General features: G+C 28.8%; 1 protein-coding gene across 1 annotated transcript in view; it reads left to right on the top strand.

Annotated features, from left to right (window-relative positions):
* The first annotated feature begins 395 nt into the window (after window positions 1–395).
* Window positions 396–14,700, top strand: part of LOC142318906 (cytochrome P450 4g15-like) — a 46,392-nt gene continuing 32,087 nt past the window's right edge. Inside the window, exons 1-2 of the mRNA XM_075355557.1 lie at window positions 396–476; window positions 5,609–5,823. Coding sequence (XP_075211672.1) covers window positions 5,610–5,823 — 214 coding nt within the window. The 5' untranslated portion in view covers window positions 396–476; window position 5,609. The remainder of the gene's footprint in view (window positions 477–5,608; window positions 5,824–14,700) is intronic.

Raw genomic sequence — 14,700 nt, 5'->3', positions numbered from 1 at the left:
TATATTTTACCTAAAAAAAAAATAAAAACTTAATAATAGTAATAATAATAGTATGAACATCGAACACGAAATAAACTATTATAATCTATCGATCAATTGAATTAAACGGTTTCTAAAATTTCCAAAAAAAATATTGTTTAAAAAAATATAGTTGTTTATTCCTGGATGTTTTAATGATTAGTAACTAATTACAGTACTAATGAAAAACTAATATTTTTAAATTACATATAAGTAAAAAATAATTTACTTACATCATATCTGAAAAACTACAAAAATTATTTCTAAAAAAATTCACCAATAAAAGTTTTGTACATGTTTCCAAAATGACGGTACGGAAATTGATAATATAGTCTATTGTATGGAGATGTAAGATTAATTAATTTACTGACGTATGACTACTTCCGTTTTTTTCCAATATAAAGTCAAATGACATTGAAAATTTTATGTACTAGTTGTTGTGAAGTGGTGTAGGACAGGTGAGTATTATGACTGTTGTTTAACTCTTAAGTTAAATTCATTATCTATGAAAAAATTTATTAAAAAGTTATTATTTTATTTCAAATTTAAATTAAAGTATTTAAAAAAATTGTAATTATTTGTAACAAATAATTATAATTGATGAATATTAATTATTAAAATATAATAATGTAATTATGCCACCCATATTAAAAAAAAAAAAATTACTAAGAAATATTTTCAAAACGTTAAATAAAAGGCTAACAATAAATTAAAAAAAGATTGTATTTAAGAGAATTAATATTTTTAATTGTTGATTTTATATTAATTATATAGCAATAAAAATATTTTTTTTTATAAACAACTATGCCAAAATATATTTAGTGGTAATAGAAATATTAAACATCTACGAAGAAAATATTTTGAAAATTAAAAAACAAATCTTTTTTTGTCACACATTATGTCTTATGCCATAATGTGACAATTTAAAGTGAATGTTAGACACCTTATTATGTGAACTAATTATCATTCGTAGGTTTTTATTGATATATTCATCATATCAAAACCCTCAAAACAATAAAATTCTTAAGGTTTCGGCGAGAGTTTGCTGTCAATTGAAAACAAAAATTCGAACATCAAAATTCAACAATTTATTTATTTATAGTTCTTCAAAAAGACATTGTCCGAATCAAAAAAGTAAAGATATATATGAAAGGCGAGATAATAATTGTTATATTCTTTTCCTACTTTATTTTCTTAAACGCAAAATATACACCGTTAAATATTTTCTTCCTGCTCTACTAATATTGTAACTAAATGATAGAACTTTTTTAATATAAAACAAATATGAAATCATCGAGAAATAATTGGAGATAAACAATTTTTTTATATACTTGTATATACACTTAACACAAATCATATATTAAAAAAATTGGTCAAATTTTCTCAAATATATTGATTGAAAATGTAAAAAAACTTGCCGGCCCGATTTCATACTTTAAACAACTTCATAAATCCTAATAATTCATGATCCATAAGCGAGTGTTCTACTTCTTGACTTGGTTTTTGAAAGACGATAATTCACATTGCAAATTATATGAGTGATCATTCACTCGTTCTAAATTCATGACAGTATCAAATGATTCAATCATTGAAAATAATTAATTAATTAGCTGAAAAAATATTAACTACTTGTAATTTTCTTTGTTTCAATAATTAATTAAATTCTAGAAAAAATGTCGTATAATTTCAAAACAGTAAAACAAAAACGTAAATTTCATTCAGAAAATTGAAATATGTTTTAATAATTTTTTTATTGAATAAGTTAATTTTTTTCCATGCTAATTAATACACAGTTAGAGGCAGTACTGGTAGTTATGATACTTTTGAGTGAAGGTGACATTAGAAATGATTTTGTCACTTTGAACTTTCAAAATATCAAGGAAAAATTTTATTCAAGAAAAAATTACATATGATTAATATTGTACTTTTTAACCATTAGGAACATATGATAAATATATCTATAGAAACCTACGAAGGATAATTAGTTCACATAATTAGGTGTGAAACATTCATTTTAAATTGTCACGACGACTCTTACTGATGATCAACTTTAGACTTAACACTTTTCTGTTTTAACACTTGATCTGTTTATTAAGTGATCTTTTTATTGAAATCAGAAATTGATTATTGTTCTTTATAGAATTATTTCGCCGTAACAGACAAAGTTGAACTTATTGTTGAGATCGTAATGCATTTCTGTAGAACAAAAAATAATAATGTTAAGCGTAAAATATTGAAGTTTCGTTCAAATTTGTTCTTAAAAGTATGAAATTGGGCCGGCAAGAGTTTTTGCATTTTCAGTCAACATATTTGAGAAAATTTGACGATTTTTTTATTATATGATTTGTGTTATTAAGTATATATACAAGTACGAGTATATAAAAAAATTTACCTCCAATTATTTCTCGATAAATTTGTATTTTCTTATATTAAAAACTTTCCTCATTTAGTTAGTTACAATATTAGCAGAGCAGGAAGAAAATAATTAACGGTGTATATTTTTGTGTTTGAGAAAATGAAGTAGGAAAAATATATAATTATTATCTCGCTTTTCATACAACTATACTTTTCTGATTCGGAAAATGTCTTTTTGAAGAACTATAATTAAATAAATAATTGAATTTTGAATTTCGATCTTTGATGTTTTCAATTTACAGCATATCATTCCGCGTTTTACACATATCTGTACTTTTTTAATTAGGACACTGTCTTTTTGAAGAATTATGAATTGTTGAATTTTTATTTTCGATTTTTGATGTTTTCAATAGACGGCAAACTCTCGCCGAAACCTTAACAGTTTTATTGTTTTGGGAATTTCGATTCATTTCACATGAACACACATATGAATATTTATATGTTTGAAATGGGTATAAAAATATATTTCATTACATAATTTAAATACTTTATTTTTATTAATTAGAATATATAATTATATATTTTAAAAATAATTTGTACTCTCTCATTGTGTTTTATTCATTTTTGGTATTTCCATAGATATACCTACTTCAGTAAAACTTTATTTATAAAATCTTATTAGAAATATAATTTAAAAAATTTAAAGTAAAGAAATGCAGATTATTTAAAGAAAAAATGAATTAATAATCATCTCAGTATATTTGATTTAATAGTCGGTTATTGGCTCACCAATAAGCAGCAATAAGTAGCATGTTCGAAGAAGTTTTACAACATATGTAAAGTATAGTAGTGAAATTCTATACAATAATATTATAATAAAAATAAATATAATAATAATAATACAAAATAAAATTATTAATTAGTTATATTGTAACGAAAATATATTTTTCGTTAATAATTTCGCTTAATAATTTTTTTTAAATATTGATAATTCATATTAGAAACAGAAATGTTATTTAATACGCTGGTATTTCAGTTTTTAGATATTAATATAAAAAAAATTAAATAAAATTAAAAGTAAACTGAGACTGGATGTAATGTATATAAAAAACCAGTATTATGAATAAAAAGCAGTCAATAATAAATAAATTGATTATTAGAGTCCTAAACTATATAACAGGAAGAATTTGATTAAAATAGACGTAGAAATTGAAAATAGTTATGTTATAAAAAAATCATCGATAAATTCCCAGTTAGATATAATAATAAAATAAATAAATTCACTACATTAAAAGAGGGAAAAAATAGTTTTCTATTATTTTGAATTATATTAACACACATACAGAAAATAAAAAAAAACTAAAAAAAAACGTTTAACTATTTATAAAATTGCTTTACAAAATTAACGATAAAAATTTAAACAAAATACGATTAGTTAATAAAAAATATATTTGTAATATTTATAATAGAAAAGTGTTTATAACTTAAAATTCTGATCTCCGTGGCGGAGTGGTAGCATCTCGGTCTTTCAACCGGAGACCCCAGGTTCGAATCTCATATTCTTATTCTCAAAGCTTATACGGTGAATTAATAATTCAAAAAAAAAAAAATGTAAAAAAATTCAGATAATATAAGAAAAAATTAAAAAATTCCTATTAAAAAAATTAATATTAAAAAATTCCTATTACAAGTATAAATATATATATATTTATGCTGATCACATTAAGGAAAATAAAAACAAATTATTTATCATGTAAACAAATCAATATAAAAAAATTATATCTGTTATTCATGAGAAAATATTTATAATAAAAAAAAAGAAGAAAAACAATTAATGAACAAGTAATATATGAATACTGGATTACTGAAATACTGATTACTGGATTAGAGAAGTAATATATTTTATTATAACTATTAAAATTTATATTTAAAAATAGATGTTGAAATTAGAGCATAAAAAAAAACAATGGTTTTTTTTTTAATTTTCTAGTAGCTTAAAATAGCAATAGTAGTTATAGATAGATTTATACAAATTAAAAAATTTTAAATTACGTTTTTAATTTAATCTCTGAGAAAGTGTTAAGTATTAACAAAAGCAAAAGTAGTAAAACTAATTTTAATAAATAATTATTTTCTAATTCTAGGATGCAATTTGTTAAATTATTTATTAAAACACACGCGCGCACACACACACACACACACACACACACACACACACACACACACACACACACACACACACACACACACACACATATATATATATATATATATAGAGAGAGAGAGAGAGAGAGCGTGAAAGCGACAGGGGGAGAGATTATTTTTTCTCCGAATAGTTCACCTTGGGAAACGTTATCACTTATTTATTTGCGGTTTCTTTTTTTTTTTGTTTTTCTATCTGCCCAGTAGACATTTACATTCATACATATCATCGTCAATCATCTTCTGAAGTAATACCTTCGGTGGTTCAGGAGGCTAAACAGTAAAAAGATGCCAGTAATATGCTTTGATTCATTACAATTAATTATTTTATTTCATTATGTACATAATAATGTTTATAATATTGAAAGGCTGTCTAATTTACCAGAGATGTTTTACGCAATTTGACTCACTTCAGAAAAAAACTATCTAGTTTTAGACAACCGGGGAATTTTTAAACTAAGTAGGTTTGTACATTTAATTTAGTTGGGTAAGGTTAAATTTTTAGATTAATATTTTTATATATTTTTCCAGTAGTACGTAAATTGAACAATATAGGTGAAAAACCGTTGCCTTTTTTACTATAATACATTTTAATGATCGCGTAATCTGCTCATTAAGATGTCTGTGTATACGATCCATTATATCACATTGTACAACGACAGCTAATCTAATATTTTACAATATTTATTCTAGTCATTATTTTAGATGTGTTACGTCATATAATGAACCTGAAATATAAGAGATGGCATTAAGATTATCTAAGAGTGGGTTGCCTTTCGGTGTCATTTGCGTAACAGAATGGCGACACTTGTACAATTATTTACTCAATTTTTGAGGTCTTTGATATGCTGATATGATTGTATGATTCATTTTATTAGCTTAACACACAACGACATGAGCCCATTTAGTGTGAGAACATACAAAAGAATGTACATAGACTTTTAAAAAATTAATTTAATTTCATCTAATTAAATATATAGTTAAATTGTTTTACTTTAAAAATTGAAATATATGTAATTTTAATTTGTTACAGAATGGAACCTTCAGTTGAAACTATCGGTGCCGATACTTCAGCACCCTCCAGTTCATCTGTTATTTTATTATCTCTTCTGATACCTGCTTTGGCATTATGGTATATATATTTTAGAATTAGTCGAGCTAGGCTTTATGAACTTGCTAATAAAATACCTGGTCCAGAAGGTTATCCATTTATCGGGAACTCTCTTGTTTTTCTAGGAACTCCACACGGTATGATTATGTTTTTTTCTTATAATAATTAATAATATAAGAAATAGTTATGTATAATAAATATAAATATAATAAATAATTATGTATATCATTATTTATTCGAGTCAAATTAAAAAGAATGTTTTTTATTAATGAAAAACTTAAAAGTATAAAAAATTAGCCGAGTAAATCATGTTAATTATATGTAACAAGTTTTTATTGTAAGTAAAAAACTGTTCGTGAAAGAAAAAAAAGGATAAAATAAATATGCGATTAAAAGACTGTAACAAAACAATTATTGCTTATAATGTTTTTAACAATTTTTTCCTGATCTAATTTGAAAGTAATTAGTAATTATTTATGATAAAAGAATTATATCTTTTGTTTTGTTTCTCCTACGTACAAAAATTATTATTGATCCAAATTAAAACAAGATTCAGCCAATGGAATAAAATATATACTTAAATAGTTACTAAAACACAAGTATATTTAAATGTATAACTACACTTAAAAATATTCTAAAATAATTATTCTACACTTCATATAGAACATATTATCCACTTAGATTAATTATTTAAAATTTATGATACCTTTTAATTATTAAACTTATAAGTATTAATCATAAATTTTTAATTCTGTATTGAAAGAGTAATGTTACACAGTATGTCTAAAAACTTTACAGTCGAACTGAGTAAGTGGTACTTCACAGAATTACAGAAAAAAAATTTCACTTGGCTGTTTGATCATACTTTTATAGCTTTGAGTTGATGGAGCTCATAATTTCATTCCTCAATAAAACACGAGAACAAAGTTACCCACAGAGCGAATTCTTCACAGCCAAACCCTAACTTTAAATAAAGATAAAGTAATATTTTTCCAAAATAAAAAATATTTGAACTAAATAATTATCGATCTTTGTGCAATGAATTGTTGTTTTAAATACATCTACATATAAAAATAAAAAATAAAAAAAGGTGTTTCTTCCTTTATTGTATTTTTTTAAAAAGCTGATAAGTCATTTGTAGAACTTTCGCGTCACGCGGCTAATTTTATAAATAAAATATAATTAATATATTAATAACATATTGAAAAATCCCGCGTTATAATTACGGTTTGAAACCGCAAAATTCAAAAAAGTTTCTATTTCAACAACTTTAAATATTAAAATCGTTTTCAACGTCGTTGAAAATGTATAAACTGATACCTCACACGGACCATGTTTGTTACATTTTGTGTGAACCCCAAAGTTTAAATCAAAGTGCAATTTTATATTTTTTTTTTAAAGCAGTCTTGATTAAAATAAAAATAAAATAATAATGCTAAATGTTTAAGAAGAAACATGTAAAAAAAAATGAATGACTTTTGGTTGGGTGCGGCCGCTTGGTGGGGTTTGGGGCTCCCAATTTAATAAATATTTATATGCGTAATTAGACGACAATAGAAGAAACCACAATGAAAAACAACCATCACAGCGATCAAAACAAAGCTTCAAAATTTAGATCATTTTTTGTGGTCGAGATGCGATTTTGCAAATTTTTTTGGCAAATATTGTTATTTTTTAATCATTAACAAATATGCCTACGAAAAATATGACCTTAATTAGGCGAAATCTCAAGATACTGAGGATGACCTTGTTCATCTCACTACTAAAGGTCAAGGCTCACTCCCTTGACCTTTTAAGTTGAAAATTTAATGGCATCAATGCCCCGTATATAGAAGTAATCTGACCAAGTTTGGTCAAAATCGATCTAGTAATCTGGACATATAAGATGATTTAGAGGCCAACACCGAATACACACGTACATACGAACATCTGGACATTTTCCATCCGGTTTTTTGGGTTCCTTAGTTGTCAAAATGTCAAGATCTGGTAAAAACCATATATGCCCAAGCTGGACAGATTACAATAATTTCCCTTCTAGAGCTATAGCTGCTATAGTTCTAAACGGATAAGTAAAAAAAAAAATATAAAAAACATTAAAATACAATATACGTAATTTTCTTTTTAAATTCATTTTCGGGGATTTTTTTGGAATTATTACACCGAATAGAATATCAGGAATATGATTTTCTATAACATACGGTCTTTTTATTAGAAAGCATGTTAAATTGTATAACAGTTCGAGAAAAGAAAAAGACGTTATTTCGGATATTTGTGAGTGTTTATTGGAAAGTGTAAAAAGAGAAGATAAATTTTTCTTTAACCAAATACTTGAAAAAATATTTCCTATAAATATTAAATTTTTTATATTTCCATAAAATTATTTTAGTTTTTCTTTCCATAGAAATTTCCAGTATAGTTCGTTTCTAAGACTTTTTACCCCTTCTGAATATTACGAAATCGTAGAATATTGCTTAATTATGACTGAAAGAAGTCTCAAGGCGAGAGTCATATTTAAACATTTAAATTCTAGCCCAAATTAAAAAAAAAAAATAGTAAAAAATAAACATACTACTTAAATCGTATTGTTAGTCAGGACGTATTAAAAATTATAAGCTCTTTTTTTAATATTTCATAAATTTACTTAGGAGATGGAATTATTTAAATTTACTTTTTGTTATTCGAGGTTTAAAAACTTCTTTCAGCTGTTAACTTACATAATATAATTATTATTGTTAAGGTTGGGATATACTGTATATTAAGCCCATGTTATATACGCTAGAGATTAAGGAAGACCTTTAGCAAGATGGAACGGGTCTTGAGGTTTGAAAAAAAGAGGTTAATCATATGATATGATTATTTAATAATAGTTAAATCATATTCTATTTTTTTGTTTTGAATTTTCAATAAAGTAGCATTTGCTTCCCAAAGAAAGCTTAATGGATCCCTCAGGATACTAAAAAAATCACAAGGGTATACTTCAACAAGGGGGAGTGGTGATATTTACAATAAAACTATTTAAAATTTCAGTATTTTTTACTTAAATATATTGATCAAATTTTTAAAATCAGCTTTTAACATACAATATGTTTTGTACACCACATTTTTATATAAAATATTATAAAGATAAAATAATAAAAATTGACTAATCTTTGCTTTTTTTTTATCATTCTATTCTGATGATTGTGGTAACTGAAAGGGGAACGTCCTTGACAACCACTACACTAGTATGCGATCACCTAGAGGGTCGTTAAGTGGTTGACTTTTAATTTCTTTTCCTTCATAATTTATGCGGTCGTTTATAATTATCTAAGGAAAAAAAATGATAGTTCTTATATCCCTTTTTCCTGCATGACATTCTGTCAGATTTCATAACACCTCCTCCTCCAACTTAGATCTTAGGAAATTTATAAAACTAGAATAATATAAAAATAGTAAGAAGCAGAAAAATAATCTTTATATTCGTAAAAAAATTGTAATTATTTTAATTACAATTACCTTTTCTTTATTTACTACATAGAATTTTTATATTATCATTTATTTAAATAGTAAGAAGCAAAGAAATAATCTTATATTCGCAAAAAAAATCTGTAATTATTTTAATTACAATTACCTGTTTACTTATTACATAGAATTTTTTTATTATTTATTTATTACATATTATTACTATTGGCTTAATATTACATAAATATTTCTTCAATTCCTATCAAATTAAATCTGAAGTAAATTTTTTTTTAATTTAAAAAGTCTGATGTGGACATCACATGACTTCCTTGTACGCCTATTAAATTACACACATTTTTTTACAGAGTTTAATAATTATTAATAAATCAATATAATTAAATTAAAAAAAAAGTAAAAAAAGGAAATGAAGTCGGAATAGAGTCGATGTGCCTTCCTTTGTACGACCCAAATATCTCATTAATTAAAATTTTATTTGGCTAATAACACTAGAACCAATGAAGATAACTACCACTTATGATACAGCGTTGAAAACAATGAGAGCTGCAGTTAAGAAAAACTGATGGACACTTTTGGTTCAGTCGATTGCAATGAAAATGGGAGCTGCACAACTAGATGTTACAATAGTAATAAATCCAAAATTTCAACATCCTACGGCTAATCGTTTTTGAGTTATGCGAGATACATACGTACTTACGTATAAACTTCACGCCAAAACTAGTCAAACTGGATTCAGGGATGGTCAAAAAGGAAATTTCCGTTGAAATCTGAAAACTGAAATTATTCGCGATCACAATACTTCGTTTACTTTGTACTAGGAAGTAAAAAACCAAGTAAAAAATAAAAAAAAAATTTATTTTATTAGTGACCTCATTGACCTTTTTGAGACTTTTGACATTGACATTGAGAGCTTTTCAAAGATATATCATGATTAGTACTTATTTTCACTGGTTTCAGAGTTATAGCCAGATAAAACTTTAATTAATGAAATATTTAGATCAAAGGGAAAGATCATCGGTTCGAATCAGATTTCATTTCCTTTTTTTTAATTTAAATATATTAATTTTTTAATAATTATTAACCTCTGATTGTAAAAAAATGTTTACGATAAATAATAAATTCAACAATAACAATTAAAGAAAAAAAAATGTGAAAAAATATCAGAAGTTATTAATGAAATAAAATTGTATGTACTTTCCCATTTAAAAAAAAAAATGTGTATATGTAATGTAATAGGCGTACAAGGAAGTTATGAGGTGCCCACATAAAATTTTTCATTAGTTAATATTTCTTTCCTAATAGAAGTTCAAAGGAGGCTACGTGGCAATATTTTGAGAGCGGTTTTCTTTTTCTTTAAATTACAAATAATTTTTTTAATAAAAATTACTTCTTATGTTATAAGTATTACTTATTTTTAAATATTAAAATTAAGAATCCTTTAATATTGTTTTTTTTTTTTTTTTTTTTTTTTTTTTGGTAGTAAAAATGAGAGAGCTTTTTTAGTTTCTAATAAACATTTTGAGTATTAGAAAAAAATGTTTTTTGCTGTTTTCGTTGTTTGTAAAAGTATACAGCTCTGGTATATTTCCTTATTTTAGGAAAATCAAATTAAAATAAATAGTTAAAAATGGATAAAAATAGTTTTAATTACATTTTATTTATTATTATATTTTTTTAATTAGAAATACTTAATAAAATAGTTTTGATTTCGTTTTATTTTGATTCCATTTTTAAATACAAAATTGATTATCTTTAGATAATATATAGAGACCTTACGTCAAAATAAAATTAATTTCTCAATCCTGTACGTAAGTTGAAGTAAAAATTTGTTTGCTTCTCTTTCTGTTAATTAATCCAAAATGGCCCTTAAATTTGTATTTGAAATAATATTTCTTTTTAAAATATTTTTCTTTTATTTTATTTTAATGCCTTTATTTAGAGTTGCATCAACAATTATAGTCATTAGCGACTACAGTAATACTATCATGTAGTATTACATAAAACAACAAAAATCATAAAGAACAAAAGTAAACAGGAACAGTAAAGAATAAACATAAACAATTGACAACAATAAATACAAAATAAAATACAAAAATCAGACAGTCACTAAATTGTATTCTTCATTCCACTGTAGGAGAGAAACCGCAACAGACGTTCTGGCTTAATAGAAATTTCATGTCCGAACCCAGGTTTAAGTTTTGTCGGTGGTAACGAATATTGGTCAATCAAAGAGCAGGTGGTACACAGACCATTTGACCTTGCAAGCCTCACTGATCTTCTGAGGAGAGCCAAGTAGACGAGCGTGGGTAAGCCTGGAGTGTCCAGCCCTTAGTATCCAGTCTAGTCCTTGGACTCTTCTGTTGCTCGAGGAAAGAGGTTTCTCGAGCACATTCACCCGGATGTTACGTAATACCGTGAGAGGACTCAACAACCAGAATCTATTCCACTGAGCTCGCAATTTTACACGGACATGAAGTCTCTCTCACATGTCGATTGTATTCGGATCCCATTTACTGCAGCTCTCTTGGCAGCCTCATCCGCCCGTTCGTTCCCGAGGATACCATAACGGCCTGGGACCTACACCAGTACCACAGTCTTACTTATCCTTGAAAGGATATCATGGATAATCTGGACGATGGATTCAGAACGTTTGCAGCTCAAGCTCTCAAGTACACTTCTAGAGTCTGTAATTAACAGGAAGCTGTCATCGCTACGGGTTTCGATAACTTTCAAGGCGGAGTAAATCGCGAAGGCCTCGCAAAAGAACACAGAAGAACAGGTATTAAGTTTATATAATATCTCCGTGTCAGGAAGAGCAATAGAACAGTCACATCCATCAGCCGAGACAAACTTGTCTGTGTAGATGAGAGTGTACCCATTGTACGTCTTAGCCATGTTCTTAAATTGGTCTCTAACAGACTGGAAACCTGTGTCCCATTTACGACTTCCAGATTGTAAGTATACGATCTCTGGAGACCCGCGTAGCCAAGGGGCGCCGCATCCTATTCCCTTTTCAAGGATCTTCGAGATAGGCAGATCTAGTTCTTGGAGATAGCGAAGTAGCCTGAGGCTGAAAGACTGCGGTAAGGACGTCCTTCCTTCAAGTAGCGAAGTGCGAGCGTGTCTGGTCATTTGCCGTGAGCAGTTGATCGCGTGTTTGATGGTCTTGTATTTCCTCCTATAACGCAATGGGAGTTCATCGTATTACACCAGTAAGCTTGGTATAGGGGAAGTGGCGAATGCCCCTGTTTACATGCAAATGCAGATGTTGTGCAAGGAGTCAAATATGCCCTTAATTATCTCTTTCGCAGATTCATATAACACAGACCCGTATTCTAACTTTGAGAGAACAATGCTTCTGTACGTATTCAGGATGATGGATTTATCCGCATCCCAGTTGCAAGATGAAATGAGTTTAAGGACATTCATTCTCCTTAGAAGTTCAGTCTTGGTGTACTTAATGTGGCTCAAAAAGGTCAGTTTCTCATCTAAAGTTACACCAAGAAGCCTAATCTCGTTTGTTCCCTTTATCTCGTCTTCACCCAAGTGCAGTCTCACCAAGTCTTTGCATCCGACTGGTTGCCTAGAGAAAACAATAAATTTAGACCTGGTTACCGACAATTTGAAACCACTACAATATGCTCATCTGTGCACCGAGTTCAACGAATTCTGCATTATTTTCCTCGTAGTTCCAATTTCTTTACCTCTGCAGGTGATAGTAATATCATCAGCAAAGATATATTTCTTAACTGGCAGATGATAACATCAGCCACCCCAAATATAGCAACCAAGAAGAGCAGTACACTTAGAACAGATCCCTGTCGGACTCCGTTTTCAATTTTGAAAATCTTTGAAAGAACTCCATTAACTCTAACACGGATTGTCCTTTTACTCAGGAAATTAGCTATAAAGCGCAACATATCCCGTTAACATCTTTGTGTACCGTGAAAACCTGTCACCCAGAATATTCGAAATGTCGTAAGGGTTGTGAATTACGCGACCAGATCTCAACCAGATCTGGTCGCGTAATTCTCAACCAGATCATGTACATGATAGGTCTTATATGTTCCCTTGATTTTGTTGATCTTGTTTCATACCTCCCCATAGGAGTGTGTCTATTAAGCGAGGCTAGGAAATTGCACCACGCTAGACATTTACTATCTTTATACGTCCTTCTAGCCTTTGAGCGTCGTTTTTTATATTCGACAAAGGTTGCCTAATTCCGATGCCGTTTGTATCTGCTAAAAGCATTCTTTGATGCCTGCATCGCTAATTTGCATCCATTGTTCTACCAGGGAATACGTTTCTTACCAATGAATCCAGACGTTTTGGGTATACTGAGTTCAGCAGCACGCATCACAAGCTCCGCAAAGTCCTTAACGTATTCGTTTACTTGAGCTCCGTCGCCTGTCAAATGAAAATCTTCTTCAGTAACCAGCTTCTTAAATCTATACCAGTTAGCGTGCTGCAGTAGCCACCTACGGTTCGCTCTTCTTGGTATACCGGTTACACTGCAGTGTTTGATCGCTATTTCAATGGGGAAGTGGTCACTGCCGTATAGTTCCTGTAGGACTCCCCATTCGTAGAGGTGAGCTGAGGAGGCATCACAGATTGTTAGATCAATGGCACTAAAAGTTCCATATGAGCCGTTGAGATGTGTATATGAGCCCAGGTTAAGAAAAACAAGATCCGGCCTCTCAAGGAATCTTTTCACTAACTTACGCCTAGCGTCCAACTTATTGCAGCCCCAGCTGATGCTGTGAGCATTAAAATCACCCATCAGTCGAAATGGTTTTGGCAGTTGCCTAACTCCGTCCGTCAGTTCCTCTTCAGTAAAGTCCCGACTGCTGAGGAGATAGATATTACATACTGTAAACTTTCCAGGAGCAAGCGCCAAAGTCACAGCTACAGCTTCAAGGCTGGTATACATATGAATTTCTCTGTAGGTTAGTAGATAACTAATGAAAATGGCTACACCACCACGCGTGGGAGACATCCAACCGGTTATTGAGAATGACATTGTAACCTTTCAGAACTACGTAGTGGTTATCGTTAAAATTAGTCTCTTGCAGGCATATCAGAGAAGGACTGAGTCGATTGATTAGAAACTGTAAATTTTCTCTCTGGGAGTGGAGTCCATTGATATTCCATTGTAGGATTGGATCACGGAGATGGTGAATAATGTCTGTATATAAGAAGTTCTCCGCAAGGGCGACTAAACACTAATATCAGCGAGCCGGCTACCATCGAGAGGTAACTCGGCAGTGGTCATTACAATCTTCATCAGACATGCTCGTGACTTCAGCAGCTTCAATTGACTCAATAGTCGAGACATGACGCGCCAATTTATTTATGAACCTACTTTTAATACTTCTTTCTGGTACTTTCAGGTATGTTTCTCGAAGCATAAGTATCAGTTCTATCGAATTAGATGTGTAATATCGTGGTTACTTTAGTACTGCTGAGTTACCGCGGCAGCGTTCCAGGAAGATTTTGAAGTCTACGTAATTCAAGACATAAGGGTTATCCTTGGTTTGCAAGATCTCTGCTAGGAG

The sequence above is a fragment of the Lycorma delicatula genome, chromosome 2, assembly GCF_047948215.1.
Source record: "Lycorma delicatula isolate Av1 chromosome 2, ASM4794821v1, whole genome shotgun sequence".
In the NCBI taxonomy this organism is placed as follows: Eukaryota; Metazoa; Arthropoda; class Insecta; order Hemiptera; family Fulgoridae; genus Lycorma; species Lycorma delicatula.
The sequence above is the reverse complement of the archived record's forward strand: the minus strand, read 5'-3'. Positions and strand labels throughout refer to the sequence as shown.